Source organism: Aedes albopictus, chromosome 2 (genome assembly GCF_035046485.1).
Source record: "Aedes albopictus strain Foshan chromosome 2, AalbF5, whole genome shotgun sequence".
NCBI classification, from domain to species: Eukaryota; Metazoa; Arthropoda; class Insecta; order Diptera; family Culicidae; genus Aedes; species Aedes albopictus.
Window position 1 is genome coordinate 357570558 of NC_085137.1, and position 20535 is coordinate 357591092.

The window sequence follows — 20535 nt, forward strand, 5'->3', positions numbered from 1 at the left end:
TTAAAAAAAAATCAATTCTGTACTTTGGATAAAAATGATACGTATACTTTGGAACCAACCCATTCTGGAAGTATCGCCTAATGCCATGAAACTTCGTCGATGTAGCTGCAATTCAATTCAAAGTATCAATCCAACGTCCAAATGCCTTTGTCTATCACCCCTCTCGCATTACAATTAGACGGTAATTAGAGCCATTATTCATTGCCATCCTTAACGTTGAACCATTCGTCATTGAAATCATCGTCATCATCAAATATTTAAAAGCAGTTTTTTCGTTCAAATCGAACATTTTTGCAACGAAAATAGATTCACTGCATTCTATATGAGGGATGTAATACAGTGAATACATTTTCGTTGTCATTGTTTTGATTTTCAACGAAAAAACTGCTTTTCTATTACCGAAAAATGATGACAAATGCTTGAACCTTAATGGCAAGCGTTTTCGCATCGCACTCCTCCTAGTCTATCGAATTTCCCATAACGAGACGTCGAACGACAAGTACATAGTGGAACGTGAAGGAATGTGTCATGGAATAAAAGATGACCATGTTGAGTTAAAATTTGTCCTTTATTATTCGCAAACTTTCCGGAAATGCCATTAGTTTTTATAAAGTTTTCAGAAAGAAGAGCAGCCAGGTTGGTTTCCTGAAATAAACTGGTCATCATTCAGCCGATGCAACGGTAAATCAAACACATATATAAATTTTCAAATCTTTGTTTTATTACTGAAATATAATTCATTTTTTAACATTTTCTCTATATCATTAGTTGTTTCTCTCAATCCTGTGTTTCATTCTTCTTCCTATATTTGAATGGATGTATGTGTTGATGTTTTTCATATTTGTTTGTTTTTCTTGTTCTATTGAATTGAAATCATTCTTCAAGCTTCCCAGTCAGTGTGTTTGTGGTTTGCGGACCAAATGCGGGCTGTATGCATTCCTTTGTTTTTCGGTTTGTGTGCGTGCGCTTGGGGCTTTTGTGCATTCACACACGCACACGTATTAGTGCTCTCACGCTTAATCACCTTAGCAACGGTGTATTTTTTGAATTTGGTTATGATTTGTTATTAACTAATCGACAACTGTCGATTGAAGGTATGAAATCGGGTCCGTAAACGCGAGAGGGGTAGTTCTGTCTGTATCTGCTTCTGTTTCATCTTTCCTTTCCTATGTGATAATTGAATTAAAGTTAACGGAATGGATCAGTACTAAAGTATAAAGAAAGCATGAAACACTTTGCTTGTCCGTTTCGCCTTGATTTGATTATTATTATTTTTAATAGTTCCTATCGCTTTTTTTTCCTCATCGATCAAAATCTCAATCGCATCGTTTTTTTTAGTGTAGTATGTTCGGAATCCTCTCACCTCACAAACGAATTTTGCACTCAACTCATTTTACCACTTATTGCAATTTCCCTTTCAACTAAACGGATAGCGAACGAATAAAAAATAGGGTCGTCCATTTTTCTTCGCAGGTTTTTCTTTCTTCTGTCGTGTTGCGTGTCCAATCGTTAAGAAGTCCAACTCGTTTCAACCAAATTTCATGAAGCAATAGTGTCAATGATCGAAAAATCATTCTCTTGACTTGCCGGTTTGAAGAAGAGAAGACTTTGGTTTTCGAAGAATTTGAGAGTGTGAGGGATGTAGCACAATCGAAAGGTCATGCCAGTTGGGGACATTTTTTCCACGAAGGTTGAGGGGAAGATGCGAGTTTGAAATGAAAAACGAAAAATTAGCGTAAAAATGCTTAATGCGAAAAATAATTAACTGCTAAAAATTAATCCTAAAATTGAGCAAAATGAGAACCGCTGAAAGATTCAGCAAACAGTCGTTTGTTTCGCGCGGAGGCGAATTCAATCAATAGATCAGCAGCTGCAGAAACGCTGTGGAGCTGGGAAAGTATGAAGGTTTCGATTGATGAGGAAGTCACGCAGGCGTTTGCTCATGCCGATCACAAGAGCGCTGCGGCTAAAGCAACGCCTGCTGATGTAAGAGCTGTGTAAACGATTGAGGAAATCTTACGTGAAGCTTCTCAAGGGGAAGAGAGGAGCGAAAAAAAGGCCAACTGAGATGAGACTTCGATTGAGGCGCGATTGTTCACTAAGCGTGAAGGTTGAATTAGGGTTTATTTTTTTGGGCGAAACTTTATTTTGGGTTGGCTGTGATTGGAATGGTGAATCCTGTCGTTTTTTTGATGTGCGTTATTCGTGCAAATATGGCGCGAAATTTGAATTCCTGGGACTTAATAACAAGTGATAATTATTCAGTTAGGTGAATCGTTCGCACGGTGTGATCATTTGTCTTGCACAAAAGCAAAGAAGAGAGCCAATAATTTCTGCCAGCTCGCTTCGCATCATGCAAGGTCCACGACGGTGGGTGAGCAATAGGGTGCGGCTTTTTGATCGAAAGTTGTTGGGAAATGAAAATCGTGTACTCTACACATAAATCACATAAAAAGAACAATCTACGTAAATGAACTGAAACTATTGAGAATAAGAGATGGCGTAACTGCCAGGAAGTTGGATGAACGAGTAATAGCATTGCAATTTCTAACAGATTTTCAATATACAAAATACATGGATTTCACATGTTTTTCTCAATGCTCTTTCTTCATACTGAAACTTGGAATTTTCTCGTTTTGTGTGATTGAGAGCACACGAATTCCAATGTTCAACGACTTTTGAACAATAAGTTGCACCCTAATGAGCAAGCACCATCGCTGCAAGTTACGCAACGCCAACATTCACGAACGCCAATCCCCTTTCCTTAGTCGGCGAACAAATCTACTTACTGCCACCTTAATGACTAAGTTGAACTTAAAAGCATACCTGCAGAATGACAGACAAATATTGAAACCAAGCCACCCTCAGATTGATGCATTTGCAGCAACTGTTGACCAAATAGAGTCGTTTAGCTTTTTGCCTTATTACCAGTCACGTAGAAAAAAAACACAAACTATAGATAAGGAAACGAATATATACAAATTTGAAACATATTTTTTGGAAAACACATATCTTACTTTCATTCGGATCCAAATTTTTTTTTCTCCCATTCGAGATAACATCCTTCAACTGTATCACTGATCTTCCTATTTTAGCGCTAAAATCTAAGCTCTCTGCTGGCACTTCCTGACTTTTATTTTTATCTCACTCCCAGTATATGAACGTTTTGATAATCTCATAAGAAACACACTCTTTTTCATTCACATACCAGCCTCGTTCATAGTCGGTCTAACCTACTGAACCTGATTGCTTTATCCGGTTTCAATTACATTATAATCCCCTAAAACACGCACATACCCTTTCGTAAGAGAAAACCGAGCAAACAAAAAAAATCAGAGAAAAATGTTACAACACAGTTCAATTATTTTACAATAAATAATCTTCTATCCCACATTATCAGTTTTTCATCTTGTTGTCTAAGCTAAATACATCTATCATCTTTCGTTGATTTCTGCACCGATCAAGATGAAAAATTAAACTAGAGGGCGCGAAACCGAATGAGGCAAGCGTGAGAACGGGCTGCGCATGCGCGCGCGAGTGTTCGTTTCGGGTACGGGATTCAGTCTACTTCGATTTGGATGGGTGACCGTCCGTGTCACGGCGGTGGTAACTCATCTCGTTCTCTACACATACAAACACAACCAGTTGAAGATGAGTTGTTTTCCCGGTGCCGTACGCGAAATCGAATCTCAGGCGCATGCGCAGGCTCAGATCTACATTTAAACTGAAAAGAGGTCTAGAGAGGCTCTTAAAACCGCCTCCCCTAGGAATTAGTACGTTCATCTACTCATTCGGGTCGCGCACCGAGGACTCACTCTTCGGTTACTCATCACAGGCACTCGCACAAACGTTCACTCATCTACTACCTAAACAGAAAATAGATGTGGATTCTTACGCCGGATATAAAAAGAACAAAATATAAGTCTCCTTACACTACATTCACATGCGTTAGAATTGTTTGTTTGCTGATATCGATAGCTCCTAGTCTGCAGAATTTTGCCTTTTTTCATTCCTTTGATTAACTTTATACAGAGATTTGGTTTTTTCGTCGTTATGCCAAAGCGCACGCGCGCTGCGCGAACACGTTTCGTGTAGTCTCGGGGACACATTGTTGCCTATATATCACCGGGGGAACATTTTCCGTCTCTATCTCTCTCAGTAGCGTGCAGGCACAGGCCCTAACCGGGAATTAAACCGGGCCGACGTCGCTCTGATATCTGGCCGTCAGGTAGTTGGCCGCCTCGGTCATCTGTTCCAGCGATCGGTACAGTCCCAGCAGATGGGTTCGGAACTGCTTCGCCAGCTCGGTGCTCTTGTCCTGGTCGACGTTGCTCTCCGATTCGATTCCGGAGTCGTTTTCTGCGCTGATTTCGCTCTCGGAATCGCTCAGAGTGCTGCCACTGTTCGACGAGGCCATGGACGCTGTGCTTGGCCGGCGGATGTGTCCCTTTATACTACTGCCGGATTCGCTCGCTGTACTGCTGCTGCTGCTCAAGTTCTGTGACTGCTGATCGGCTGCTGGAGCGGGCGAAGCCGACTTTTGCTTATACCGCACATCGGCGGCCGTCTCTGTGGTGGATCCCATCGGGGACTCAACGCCTTCGTCGGCGTCCTGTCGGCCCCAGAGCAGATCTACTTTGACCACGTTCAGCATGTTGTACAGCTTGAACAGGTCCGATGTGTTCAGGACATCCCGGACGGACGCCTTGCCGGACCTTTTACCGTGGTGGTGGGAATGTTGCTTCTGTTGTTGCTGTTCCACCGGCATTGTGTCTGTGGAATCGCCAACCTGCCGGGGGGAAGAGAAGCGAGAAAACCCATTAGTTGCATCCCGACGAAAGTGAAATGTGCGCGGCTAATGTTGTTAGGGGGATGACACGTAACTAAAAATAAGACTTTCTATAAATACGCAGCGCGCGGGATTTTCAACTGCATCATCATCGTCGAACGGTTCATCGCTACTCGACGCCACCGCGCCGCCACTCGGTCGACGACGACGACGATGGTCATTTGCGTTTTACATATTTGCGAGAAACAAACGTAAAATAGCATTTACGATTGTTTGAGAAGATGGGAGGTCTCCCATCTGATGCAATCTATAGGCGAAATGTTGGCATTAGATGCAACTTGGGCGATGTTCAATTCCCCAGTACTCAATGAAAGATTGATCTTGTCGTAGCGGAACCACGGTACTTAGTTTTGTTGTATCGCGTCTAAGTAGATCGAAGATCAGTCAAGTTACAAATCCACAACGTCAATTTTAAACAGTAACTAGAATCGGAATCGTCAATTTGACACCTAAGCGTAAATGGAAGTTCACCCCCAAACAGACCGGATTACTAAATGATCGACCATGCAAAGCAAAGCTAACAACCCACCACCGATCAAACCGCTTGAAACACCGCTTGTAATCAGCAACCGTGAGAAGGAGAGTGCCCTCCAGCGCAGCTAGTTCCACATGGCCGACACATGTGGTATGGAAGCACACCATGGACGGTAAGCGAGCAGCGAACCAACGAACGTCATTGATTTCCAGCTATGTACCTACATACACGAAAATTGGGCAACGTTGACGTTGCAATTACACCGCGAGAAACACATGTTCTGGATGTATCTGCGGCACTTCGAACTTGGCGCACTCGCACTCGGATCGGAGTATCGATTCGATAAAGGTGAACTGTAGCGGCCGGTGTTTGCAGCGCGTACTGCAATCAGATAAAGCATTGGAAGTGGATTTTTCGCGAAAAACGCAAAAAAGGCACTTTATGCGTGGAAATCGACTGGAATCAATACTTATCATACAAATAGAATGTGTCATATTTGACAGTATGATAATGTTTTTTTTTTGAATTAACGAGATTTTTAGCCCTAGGCTAAGTTCATATCGGGACCTACGCTTTACTTCCCTTCCGAAGGAAGAACTCACATTTTTGTGAGTATGTCGGGAGTGGGATTCGATCCCAGGTCCTCTGCATGATAGTCAAGTGTTCTATCCATATCCATCACACCAGGTCCGCTCCGGTAATGAATTTATTTTTGATTACTTGTTTCTTTTCCTTCGTCCTATCCGGAACAGAGTCCGTTTTTCAATTTTCTGTTCTATGAGCACTTCAACAATTATCAACAAATATCTTTTTGCCTATGGGTCATTCCACGCCAAGTGACCGACCGCTTGCAATCGACCATCACGGATTTGAACCAAATTTGACTGAAACATTTGTTTAGATGGAAAAAGAAAAAATCCAAATTTTGGTGCCGATCGGATCACCCCTCGGTCCGTGGCAGCACCCCTCGTTTTGGCCGATATGAAAATTATCCTCTCTTTCTTTTATTTTTATCATTGAAACGGTTGCACCTAAACATTTTTGACCTTCGGCTTTTTTAAAGGAAATCGTTCAGGGAATCCAGAAAAAATATTGTTTTTTTAATACAGTGTTGCCAGATATCATATTTTTCAATTTTAAAGCAAAAAATCGATTTTTCTCAAAATACGTATGTTTTGATTTTAAAAATTTTGATTCCATCGTGTTTATCAGACGTTTTTCTATCGAAAAAGCTTAACTCCCCAAAGTAATTTGCGTCGTTCCTGAGATATAGCGTTTTTAAGAAAAAATATTCATTTTTGTCATATAAAGTATCATATAAAGTCAGGTGCAGTTTATAAATTTCGTAAAAAAAAACATTGTTCGATGCCATATAATCACGTTTTGTACTGATTTGAACAATATCGAGTATAAAAAGGATAAAGAAAATTGTGACAGTGTTGCCAGTTTACCTTTTTTATTATACCATGAAACCTAACCTTCAAGTGTTTGACAATGTACAGGTTATTCTGAAAATGCGCACCATGTGTGTTGCAAGAAGTGTGAGCAAGATAAAAACAATACACATCTTCTATAACGACCCTGTTGTTGACCTTTTCTTCACAGACAAACAGATGTAACACCTAGACAAATTTTCGCGAAAATCCATCGCCTAGTTCACACTAGGTGAAACGTCTAACGCTTAGAAAAATGATGTGCGCACCTCTGGTTGTGAAAGCTACAACTATAAAGGTTTAAAAAGATCGTTAAAACCGCGGTCGTTGGAATTTTTTCCAATGTTACGTATGTTTGTCTGTTTTTTCTTGTTTATGGTCCTATCTGACAATTAATCGCAGCGAACGATTGTCGCTATAGTTTGTGTGCTTGCTTATCAGCGACTACAGCAGCCACTTCGATCACTCATCAGCATTCTTCACCATTCGCCATTCATTCATTCGCTTGCGATCAAAACTGCGACGAACGGCAACGAGTATCCATGTCAAGCAACTTGCGCATGGCATTCCACTGGTGATGGGGTTGCGTGCTTGATCACGACAATCCGTTTGCTGCATCTTTCTCGATTCGATTCAGCAAAAAGGAGTGAATATGAATGGAGTGAGGCGAATATACCGATCCTTAATATGATACTAACATTGTCGATCTGGGAAGTGATTTATCGGAATTAACATTCGCGTACAACCGATCACTTTTCCATGCAAAAAAAAGCCTAAAAAAAGTAGGCTCTAGGGAGCAAACGCCACTAATCAATTTCACTCAGAAACTTTTGTTCATTCTTCGCCACGAAGAACAAACTTCTCTGCCTGGGACAATAAAGGACAATAAAGGATTATTCTGCAATCCAGTAAGAGTAAACGCAATACTAAGCGTCCCCGCACCTATTGTTTGCGTTTCCGCTAAATACTACCTTACTTGGCAACACTGCCGTAAAAATCAATCAAAAGATATTTTTACAGGGATTTTTATAAGGAGTTGGACCTTCGAATATAAAATAAAAATACTGAAGTCTGAGCTACCAGTTGCGTGACGATGCGTAGTATCTAATATTATCTAATTCCAAAGGATATCATACTTTATATTTTATCATATTCCATATTTTCAGGTTCAGCTTCTGAAATTAGCTGTGGATCATTGAATGTAGTTATATCGAAATGACATTTTCAGCACTGTTGCTTATAAATACACTCATCAAATATTTTCCTGAATATATTTTACGTCGATGTTGCCAAATGTACTAAACCTAAATAAAAAAAAATACTTTTGGCTTGTTAATTAGATTTCACACTAATGTTCTAGTAAAATTAAGATTTCTACAATAAATATTACATATTTGGCAGCACTTCTGTTCAGATAATGTTAAAATATATGAAATTTGTTTAGAATTGATGATCTCAATCTCAGATACATTTTTTTAGTTCAACAGGTTATGCTAGTCCATTACGATAGACTCATAATTGATGAACTGGCAACACTGTCACAATTTTCTTAATCCTTTTTATACTCTATATTCGTTTTCAAGAACTCAATAATAAATTTTTAGCACAATGCTTTTCCAATAATCATTCAATTATTCATATATTGAAGGATTTATATGAAACTAACCCTTCATGCAGAATTTTAAATTCATTTATTTATTGTTCCACATTAAATATTAGTCCCATTAAAACAAACTATTTCAAAAACTGTGACATTCAAGTTCATTCATTTATTCCTTTAATTGATATTTCCCTTCAATTAGAATTAAAACAAATTCCAAAATATGAACACTCACGGTATGCTAAATTATTATTTGAACGTAAATTCATTGGAATTGATCCTAAACAATTATACTATACTGATGGTTCTTTTATTGCAAACAATGCCGGATTCGGAGTTTATAATTTTTGTATGGCTCATTTTTTTAAACTAGAATCTCCTTGTTCCATATTTGTTGCTGAATTAATTGCATTGTATTTCACATGTCAACTAATTCAGAAATTATCACCGGATTTGTTTATTATTTGTTCAGATAGCATGAATTCCATAAATTCAATCAATTCCAACCAGTTCAATTGTAAAACACATTATATTATACTTTTGGTAAAAGAATTGTTATATAATTTACACTCCAGGGGTTTTATAATAAAATTTGTTTGGGTTCCGGCTCATTGTCAAATTTATGGAAATGAGCAAGCTGATTTGTTAGCTAAATTAGGTGCTATTCGTGGAAGAATTTACAATCGTAAAATTTTTAGTTCGGAATATTTCGCTAAAATAAAATCACATTCAAATGAAACTTGGCAGGCTGATTGGAATTCTAGTGAGAAAGGTCGTTATTGTCATTCAATATATCCAGTGGTAAAAAATGATGCATGGTTTAAACATTTGAATGTTGGGCAAAATTTTATTTGTACATTCTCAAGATTAATTTCAAATCATTACATTTGCAATAATCATTTATTCCGCATCAATATTGAAGAATCTAATTTATGTGATTGTGGTGAATCATATCAGGATATTGACCATATTGTTTTTAATTGTAAACGTTACCATTTACCTCGAAGAAAATTTATTGAAAGTATTCAAAATTCAAATTATACTTTACCCCAATCCGTACGTGATATTCTTGGCAGTAAAAATTTATCAATAATGAAACTCCTCTTTTTATATTTACAGGATATTTCTTATAATGTTTGATACTGCCTTTGTTTGTTTTTTTTTCAGTCTTCGAAATTCCGTTCCAGACAGAGTACATTGGCCTTTGATCATCCCTTAGCGAATCCCATTCAAGACTGCGGCTCGGTTATGGATTGTTTTCCGGAGGAGCCTTTAGATATAGTTTATATTGTAATGTTTTTTTGAAAAGATGAAGAGGTTTTGTGCCTTTTTGAGAAAGATTTCAAAATTGCGGAAATCACTCAAAGGGGTTTTTCCCTCTTTCAAAATTTTTAGTTAAAAAATAAATAATAATAATAATAATAATAATATACTCTATATTGTTCAAATCAGCATAAAACGTGATTATATGGCATCGAACAATGTTTTTTTACGATATTTATAAACTGCACCTGACTTTATATGATACTTTATATGAAAAAAATGAATATTTTTTCTTAAAAACGCTATATCTCAGGAACGACGCAAATTACTTTGGGGAGTTAAGCTTTTTCGATAGAAAAACGTCTGATAAACACGATGGAATCAAAATTTTTAAAATCAAAACATACGTATTTTGAGAAAAATCGATTTTTAGTTTTAAAATTGAAAAATATGATATCTGGCAACACTGTACCAAAAAAATAATATTTTTTCTGGATTCCCTGAACGATTTCCTTTAAAAAAACCGAAGGTCGAAAATGTGTAGGTGCAATCGTTTCAATGATGAAAATAAAAGAAAGAGAGGATAATTTTCATATCGGCCAAAACGAGGGGTGCTGCCATAGACCGAGGGGTGATCCGATCGGCACCAAAATTTGGATTTTTTCTTTTTCCATCTAAACAAATGTTTCAGCCAAATTTGGTTCAAATCCGTGATGGTCGGTTGCAAGTTTTCACATTTTCTCGGTCACTTCATATGGAATGACCCCTATTGAACAGTTTGCATCAATATAACGTGCGGCAGATATAATGATACTGTATGCCCAGCAGAGTTAGGAAATTTCAATAACGAAAAGATTTCGACCCGACCGGAAATCGTATCCGCAACTTTCAGTATGGTACTGCTGAATATTTGCGCGGGCCCTTGCGAGGAATCATTAAGCAAAATCGGCCTTACGCCTTACCAACGGCAAACCACTAATCACAGTGAACCTGTGTTATTGCAACCATTCCCCTACAATGAACATCCACATGAGCTTAATGGAGTTCACGGTACTGTTCATCAACACTATAAGAATAATCGTTCCCTTCGTTGTGGTAGTACCTAATGTGGCAATTATGGCAATTGAGCACTTTTTCGACTGAAATGTTGACAAATGGCACTTTTAATAGATGTATTGTATGTTGCTTTCATAACAAAACGCGCTGGCAACTTCCAGTCGGCATTTCTGAATCGTCGCAACGGATCAAGCACCACCTCTGCTGCTGTTTGTGTTAGTGAGATCGGAGAAAAGTCAGACTCCCGCCTCCTGATTGGCTGCAACGACTCTGGCAACGATTTCATCCGCGACGAATTCAAATCGTCGCGTTCGATAAGGGGGGAAACCGTCAATATCATGCTTAAATTATGAGATTGTACAATTTGTCCTTGCAAGGAATCTTTAAGCAAAATCGACCTTATGCCTTACAAACGGCAACCCACTAACCATGGTGAACGTGTGCTATTGCAACCACTACCATACAATTACCATCCACATAGAGTTTCTCATTTCACATGTGTACATAAATGTGACAGCGAGCCTCCTACCAAATTGTCTTCTAGTTCTTCAAAATCTTAGTGTGTTGCCATGATAGGAGGTTAATTTTATCAGGGTTTCCAACACGAATTCGTGACATTTCTTGGCACTGCGCCGAAAACTGACAAAATCTCTTCAAAAATGCTAGCTGTCTCTGGCAAACATGGTCTTTCCTACTGAGTTTTTCCAAATACCCGTAAATGTATGAATATCGATTTTCAGAAAATCTATGTGAATAGTGCAAACTAATAGAACAAAACAAAAACAATCCAAATCGGGTGTTCCGTTCGCGAGTTATGCACGGTCTCACATATTCCACTGCATTTTCATATATAGGTAGATAGAACATCAGAAAATTTGATGTTAAAGTTACTTTCACTTTTCTGGAGATTATTCCAGAAAGTAATTTCAGTTTTATGATGAAAATCCCACAAAAAGTTTGAATGCAAATGAAAGCTCTTCAAGAGTTCCTGCAAAAATTTGGAAGAAATCTTAGTGGAAGATAATTTTTGGAAGAAAATAAGATTAAGGCGTCAAGATACAAAAACATTTTATGCCAAATTTTGCTCGTTTAACTATGATTCGCTTTTCCGGGTACAATTTATCTATGCTGTTTTGTATTTTTATATTGATTGGAATGCCACTAAATGCGCAAAATCCACCATAAGCAAATGAGCAAATCCACCATAAGTTTCTCTAGAGATGTTCTGGATTTTTTCGTTAGAATTGCTCTTAAAAGTTCTACCATTGTTTTTTTTTATTCTGAGATTTTTTTTTCCGAAGTTCCTTCTGGGAACCAACATGATGTGTCTTTTGAAAATCTTCTTTGAGTTTGTACGGTTCCAGTAGTAAAAAAGTTTCAGTAAATCCATCAGTAATGAGAATTTCTTCTGGAATTCATTCAAAGTTTACCCCCAAGTGTTTCTCTTGAAATTCCCCAGGAGTTTCTCCATGGTTTCCTTCAGAAGTTCTAACGGGAACTCTTCCAAGACCCTTATTCCTAAATTCCTTCTGAGCTGAGATTTCTCCAGATGGACGTCTAGTGGTTTCAGCTTGCAGTCACAGAAATAAGCGTTAATTATTTTAATTCATCGCCGACGTTTCGATCCTCGGGTTTGGATCTTCTTCAGGGCTCGAAGTTAATCAACTTATGGAGCGTCGTATATACACGGAGGTATGTCCGGATTTTGGTGAAATGGCCTCAATAATAATTTTGTACCCTTGCCAAGTTAATGGGAAACTTATCAATGGGAGTATTTACTCACTGTTCGATTTCCGGAATGTTTTTGCACTTCGAACCTTTTCGGATGTTTCACAGTAGAAAACGGGAGATCAACTTCTATGAATCCTCCAGGAGTTCTTGTTAAAAATCTCCAGGAGTTCCTCCTGCCAATCCTTTAGTCAGGACTGGTTGTCGCTTTTATTTGTGTACGTCCCGCCAACGACGGATGGAAGATACAGGTTAACGCGTGGCTTACACAACCCATTATCCTATTTCTTAGTTACCCATTCGTATCGCAACTTCATAGAATCCTCCACATTCCGGAAATCCTCCAGGATTTCATGTGAATAAATATAACCGAAACATTGGATGTAGGAGCAAAACAGCCTTTTGCTACCCACTCAGACTGCCAGAGCCGAGAAATTCCTATAATCTCCAGGATTTCTTTTTGTGGATCTTAAGGAGTTCCTCCAGGGAATCCTCCACGACTCTTGGAGGCCTCCTGGAGCTCTTTTTAGAAAGGCCACCAGGAGTTTTATTTCTAAAAACCCTTCAACAGTTTCTTATTGGAGCCCCCTGGAGTAAATTCTGTTAAGCTTCCATAAGTTCCTTCTGAAATGTTTGATTTTTTTTGGTAAAACCTTCAAACGTATTTTTTTTTGGGAACTCTGTAGGAATTTCTTATGAGAATCATCCAGGACTTCCTCCAACGAATTCTCAAGTACTTTGTTCTGAAAATCCTCCAGGACTTCCTTGCGCAAATCCATCAAAGGACCCTCCCGGAGTTTATTCTGTAAATCTTCAAGGAGTTCTTTTAGGATAACCTCCACAAGTCCCTTCTTATTTTTTTTTTTTATAAATAAGTTTTTGCTGGAATCCTTCAAACGTTCTTTTTGGGAATTGTTTAGGAGATACTTCTGGGATAGCTTCTGGGCTCTGTTCTGGAAATCCCTCTGAACTTCCTTCGAATTCTTCATTCAAGGATTCCTGCGAGGATATCTTCTGGGAATCTCTCTAAAAATCCTCCAGCAGTTTCTTCTTGGAACCCTCCAGGAGCCATTCTGTAGAGCTTCCAGAAGTTCTTTCTAGGTAAGCTGCATAAGTTACTTCTCAACAGTTTATCAGAAAGTACTTTTTTGTGGGTATCCCTCAAATGTTTCTTTGGGGAATTCTTCAGGAGTTTCTTCTGAGAATCCCCCATCAATCTTTGGGAAAGTCACTATATCGAATCCCTGGATGAATCCTCAGAAGGGATTATCGGAAGAATCGTAAATTAAACTGTCATCCTTGAAGTAACTTCTGTAGGTATTCATGGGAAATTCCCCAAAAAGGAACATAACGGAGTATACAGGAGGCATTCACGGTAGAAAATCTCGGAGGAATCCTTAAAATGCATCCCTGGAGGAATCCCCTGGAGAAGTTTCTGGAAAAATCCCTAGCAGGAATCACTGGAGAAATCCTCAAACAGAATTTCAGGAGAAATCTACCGAAAAAGTTTCTGAAAATAATTCGAGATAAAAATGTTGAAGGAATCTTTTAGTATAAGGAGCACAAGTGGAGTTGCTTTAACACAAACGAGCATGAAAAATGGCTCGATTGCCAGGTGATTCGATTATACGGGGCCTTTTTTATTGTCAAGTCTCTGGATAATCGGATCCGAACTAAATCTGTGTCAACACAGGATAATGAAATCAGCATAACTGAGTGAAAATTACTTCAAATCTTAATCAATTACCATTATGCAGGTTTTCCAGGTTTTTTTTTTCAAAATAGTGTAAGAATCATTTGCTTCAATTGCTGATGTAGTGTCTTGGTATGTAGCTGTTAATTAGGTTAAGCGATCAAGTATTAAAAAAGAAATTGAATCAAAAAAAACTTCATGTAATATTTGGTGCAATCCCACGAAAAAATGTTTGTAAAATCCTTTCCTTAGTATATATATACTTAAAGAAGTTTCTAAGTCCTTTTTCTTCGCATTAGAAATTTCTGGACATAGTTGGATGAAATTAGGAGCAGCATGCTGTACAGATGGAAGTCTCTCTATTTCTTTAGACGTGCTTGTAGGAGTAAGACTATCAGAAGGCCGGCTCTAGAGGCACTTTATCCTCCATTTGGGACACTTGTACCTTAAGGAGTTGAACTGTAGCAGTTTAACTAGGAGTTGGTGGAGAAACTTTTTCAGGAGTTCTTTGAAAAAAAAACACAAAAAAGCTTCAGGAAGTCCTTGAGGATGTATTTCAGGAATTTCTCCAGAATTGGTTGTGAGAATTTTCTTTTGATGGATTTTTTTTCGAAAGTTCCTTAGGAAATTGATCTAGCTGGTTCTCTATAACTTCCTTCAGAAGCTTCTTCAGAAATTCTTGCAAAACTTCTTGCAGAAATTTCTTTGGAAACTTCTCTAAAAACTCATTTAGAAGAAAAATGCAATTGAACACATGATAACACAAAAAGGAAAACAACTCTTGAAGAACTTACCCGGATTTCCTGAAGGAATTCCTAGTTGAATTTTCAAAGAACCACCTGGAGGAATTTAACAAAGTAAAATGCAAAGCAAACAGTGATTTGATCCTTCGTTTTAGATAAGTTGAAATTGGAGGCTGCTGAATAGATGGAACAGCCTCCCTATTTCTTTGGAAGATCCTACAGGACTTGAACTAGGAGTTGGCGTGGAAGCATTTTCATGAGTTCTTTGAGAAAAAAAAAACTCTCAAAAGCTACGTTCAGGGCTTTCGTGAGGATTTGCTTCAGGATTTTTTCTAGAATTCCCTGTGAGAATTATTTCTTGCTTGAATTTCTTCTGGAGTTCCTTCAAAAAATGCTCCAGCAGTTCATTTAAAAGCATCTACAGAAACGTTTCTAAAACTTCTTGCATGAATTTCTTTGGAAGTTTTATTTTCTAAAAAATCATCCAGAATTATCGTCAGAAGAAAACCGCGATTCGGAAACACAGGATAAAAAAGTAAAACAATTCTTAAAGTTTCCCTGTATTTCCTGGAAGATCTTCTGGATGAATGGCACTCTTGGAGGAATTTCTTAAGAAACTTAGAAAGAAGTTCCTGAAGGAATTTCTAGAGAATTTTTCAAAAAAAAAACTCCTGGAAAAAAACCGGGAGTAACTTTTACAGATATTCCTATAGGAACTCCTAGAGGAGTATCTACACAATATACGAAAATATTGATAAATTCCAGCAAATTATTTGCTGAAACCTTCAGCTCGGCCAAATTCCGCAAAATTTATTTAGGGTGTAAACTAAAGTATCTCTTAGAAACACTCCTGAAATAGTCTCAAAGGGAACCCCAACGAACATTTTTGAAGAAATTTCCGAAAAAATAATGATGCAACTAATGGAGAAGTTTATGTGGAAGTTCATAAAGAAACTTCTTGAATGAACTTCTAGAGAAATTCCAGAAGAAAATCCTGAAGGAACTTTAATCTAATCTAATCTAATCTAATACAAACGCAGCCAGTACGAGAAAGCATCCTGGAAAGTAATCGGGTTAGATCACGCCCAACTACCTTTCTATTGACAAGAAGAAAATCCTGAAGGAACTTTAGCAGAAATTCTTGAAAGAATTCCTGCAGCAGTTCCTACAGGAACTCCTGGAGAATTATTGGCAGGAGCTTCTGGAGGCATTCATGTATTAATTACTTATTGGTAAATTTTTCATGAATCCCTGCGGGAGCTTCTAGAGATATTCGCAGAATAATTTCTTTAGGAACTACTGGGGGAGTTACTAAAGCAAACCCTAAAGTAATCCCTGAAAAAAAAAACTCTTACAGGAACCCATGAAGAAACTTCCATTTTTTAAGTTATTCCCAAAGGTACTCTCGGGAGAATTTCTGTAGTATTTCATCTGGCGTCCCTGGGTAAAGCTTATTGACAACAATTTTGTCTTACTCTGTTGTACGAGTATTATGTCAAAGCGGAAGTGCATACAAAGCTATGAAATCCATCAAGCTGAACTTCCTTAACCACACCGCCAAGACACCTCCACTACAGAAAAAAAACTCTTTTCACCAATGGCTCTCATAAAATCTCATGCATCTCAATCATCACATAATACTTCGTCACCCCATTGCATTGTATGCGCAAATCATAGAAAAAGCGAACTGCACACTTTCTATCACCCACCATCCTGCCATACTATCTATATTCGCTGTTTGATGTCATTGTCGCACCGCGCCAGTGCAGCTGCACTGAATGGCGTGCCGGTTGCATTTAATAGTCGCATTTTATGGCCTTCCACTTGCTCAAAAAGTCACCTTCCTAGTTTATGTCACTATTAAGTTGGGTAGGTAGATGCAGGGCGCATTTCTAAAACTGTGACGGTGATAAAGCCGCAGCAACAAGTGATTTTTTTCTATTGCACCGATTTTCAATGAAGCCATCCGGTGATGATGATGTGCCCATACGGTTTTTGTAGGATCGAGGGAGAATGGAGTTGAATGTTTTTCACCGTCTAAGATAATATCTTAAAATTTTATCAGCTTTGAGAAATCAGGCCAATCATTTCAATAGGTCCTATCTGCATTTGAGAGGCTCTCTTTGTTCTCTTTCAATTATTGCAATGTAATGGTACACTTTTCAACTACTTTTGCAGTACAAATCAAAAGACGATTGTTATGACGTTCTATGCAAGGAAACAATCATAATTCAAATACATAAACGAAAGAGAGAGAGAAACCAAAGAGAGCTTCTCTTCTGCAGATAGGACCTTTAGACATGTTTGGCCTGAAATGCTTTCAACTGTGCAAATGTTAATATTCCAATTTCACGTTTTCTAATATGTCAGCTTCGAGTGACGCATTTTACACCGATTCCCTCTTCACGACAGACATACGTTACAATAGCGAACAATTAGCGAAGCACCACTACAACGTGTCGAACGTTTCGTTTCACACAACTTCACGATCGATTCGCGCGCTCCTCCCTCCCTCTGTCTGTCTGACGGAATGACACGTGTCGTCGTGTGACCGATTTGATACGAACGACGATGCAATGCATTGGGGACAGGTTCTCTCGAACGCTAAAACTCACCTTTCGATCCATTAACCGACAGGGCACGAGTATTGTTTCGTCCATGGCATTGACTGTCTTGACAAACTTTTCCATGGCGTTCAGAATGCTTTGGTTCGAGAATTCCTGATCATCGTGTCGGGCGATCCGCCGCAGGCAATTCCTGTAAGGTAAAGATGGAGATGGGAAAGTAATATATGAGTATATAGGGCGGCAGTATGTTACACGGGGTACGGAATCACACTGTATTTCATGTTTCAAGGCTTTGTGGAGTAATCAGCTTCCGCAATGTTGGAATGATTGTAGCCCTCCCATGGAGCTGCTGAAGCGGTCGCGGTTTCCTCCCAAGAACTCGGAAAAAATGACCAACAAATCGCCGAAAGTTCCAGAGAGAAACTTGTTCACAAACACCGGTGAACAGGTGCGGACGACCTTCAAGCTCGTCAACGTTCGATCGATACTTTATTGCTTTTTGCTTGCAGTTTACCACAGTCCCCATCTCAGCAATAGTGGTGAAGCACTCTTCCGAAGAGCCCCGGTCAACCGACTGCAATCTTCTCAATAATTCACTGAAACCATCCATAGGATTGTTTTGATTTTTTTGTTGAATTTCCGAAACCCCAGGCCAAAGTCAATGATCATCTCGAGACCGGGTTGTAGACGCACTCGAACCGAGACGAAACAAAGAACAACACTATACGATCGGCGGGGTTAAGAGATTATACCGATTATACAGCCACAGCCGGATTGGTTGATGAACCATCAGAGCCGGTATTGGTCTGTCACTAGCACGAGTTATTTGAGGAGCGTGCAGGCAGATGCGCGCGATGCGTGGCATCATCTCAATCAGGTTTAAAGTCCAAGACGAACACCAGCAAACAAGAAAAAAAAACTAATCTTCGGTCTTCAGTTGGTTGGTCGATCGATCGATTCTTCAGGGAAATAAAGAAGGAAAACACGCGCGCCTAGGATGGTTGCACAAGATCAGATCATCCGAAAACCGGAAAGATCGAACGCTAATTATCACATCGGGGGTATGGGGTTGGCTCTGCCAGCAGCATAGCGGCTGCTTATTGGATGGACTTTGGAATTGCTTGGATAGTTTCGGTTTAGGAAAAGATGATTAACATGTGTGTTGCTTGAGATGATTCCTTTAAAAGTAGAAGGTTTCAATAAAATGTGAACAAATTCAATAAAAAAACGGGTGACTTCGTGAAAAGTCTGGTGTTTTTTTTTCAGAAGTTTTACTAGGTTTTTTTCGAAGGTTCCTACAAGAGTTCCTCTGATAAATCATTCAGATGATTCTCTCAAAATCCTTTAAGAAGTTTCCCCGGGAATTCCTACAGAACAAACCCCAAAAATATCTTTAGGAGTTTGCCTAGTAATTCGTTAATGAGTCAAGAAAATTCCTTCAAAAAATCTCTAAATGTTTCTTTAGAAGTGTTTTAGAGGATTCCTCCAAGAATTCCACTAAGAATTATTACAGATTTTTCCTAGGGAACATCTCCAGGATTTCCACAGTTTCTTCAAGAGATTCTCTGAAAATTCTTTCAGAAGTTTCTCCAGTAATTCCACCAGTGTTCCTACAAGATTACCACTGCAATACTTCTGAAAATTCCTTCAAAATTTACAAGGGGAGTGTCTCCAGAACCATCCCTAACAAATTCTCCAGAAATTTCTCCGGAAATTCCCCCAGAAGATCTCCCGAAAGTTTATGCAGAATTTTCCAGACGATTCCCTGAAAATCCATCCAGAAGTTTCGCCAGCAGTTCCTGGAGACGTTATCACAGCAGTTCTTCCGCGAGCTCCTCCAAAAGTTCCCAAAGGAGTTCCTCCAGAAGTTTCCCTAAGAATTTCTTCAGAAGTTTCTCTGAGAATTTCTCCAGAAAAATCCATGAGAATTCCTTTAGGAGTTCCTCCAACAGTGTCTCCAGAAGTTATTCAGAGAATTTCTTCAAAAGTTTCTTCAAGGTTTATTCCAGTTATATGCAGGAGACCAACGAAAATCTTTCAGGGGATTTTCTGAAATTCTATTCAAAATTCCTCCAGCAGTTCCTTCAGATATTACTACATCAGTTTTTCCGGGGGTTCCTCTAAAAGTTCCCAAGGGAACTCTCTCACATATTTCCTTGAGAAAATTTTCCTCCAGGAGATCTCGCGAAAGTTCTTTAAAGAGTTCCTCCAACAATAAATTTGAAAGTTCATCTAAGAATACTCCCAGATTCTTCCTCCAGGAAATCTCTCAATCAGTTATTTTGGGATCTCTTCCAACATCCTCCATGGTTTCTCTGAGAACTCCTCCAAAAGATTCCCCGAGAATTCTTTCAGGAGTTTCTTCAGAAGTTCTTCAGGGAATGATATCAAAAGTTTCTTCGAGGATGTTCCCTAAGGAATACCTTGAAAATTTCCATTACCAAAAATTACCAGAACAGTTTATCCGGGAATTCGTTCGAAAGTTCTCTAGGAAATTGCCTCAGAATAATTACTTCGGAATAGCTTCAGAAGATCCCTCGGAAATTCCTTTAGGAGTTCCGGTAACAATTCCTCCCGAAATTTACCAGAAAATCCCTCCAGGCGTTCTCCCAAGTTTTTTTTTCTAAATGTCCCCAAGGAAATAACCCCAAGAATTCTCCGAAAACCTTTCAGGAGATTCTCGGAATGTCCATCCTGAAGCATCTCTGGAAGTTCCACCAGTAGGTAGTTGCTACAGAAACTAACACAGTAGCTCTTCTAGAAATTCCTCCAAAAAATGCTAAGGGGGTTCCTCCAGAATTTTTCCTACGAAATTCTCCAGAAGTTTCTCTGAGAATTCCTTCAGAAGATCTTCTGGAAGATTTCTTCAGAAGTTCTCCGGGAATTTTACAAGATTTGGCAGCATCCATTTATTACGTAACGCTCAAATCGACATTTTTAGACCCCCCCCTCCCCCCTCCGTAACGCTTTTTTGTATGAAAATCCTAAAATTTTTGTATGGGCCGTAACGCTCGGTCGTACTCCCCCCCCCCCCTCCCCCTAGAGCGTTACGTAATTTGTGGACGGCGCCTTTCTGACTTCAGTTCCTCCAGAACTTCCCTAGGGAATCGTTCTAGGAGTTCCATGGT

General features: G+C 39.0%; 1 protein-coding gene across 1 annotated transcript; it reads right to left on the reverse strand.

Moving 5' to 3' along the window:
• Positions 1-699: 699 nt before the first annotated feature.
• On the reverse strand, positions 700-17597 carry LOC115263303 (uncharacterized; the record flags this gene model as incomplete). Its single annotated transcript, XM_062852824.1, is given in 2 exon segments — positions 700-4789; positions 17456-17597. Coding segments are annotated over 2 exon segments (742 nt in total), but the record flags the coding sequence as incomplete, so codon positions are not given.
• Positions 17598-20535: the final 2938 nt, after the last annotated feature.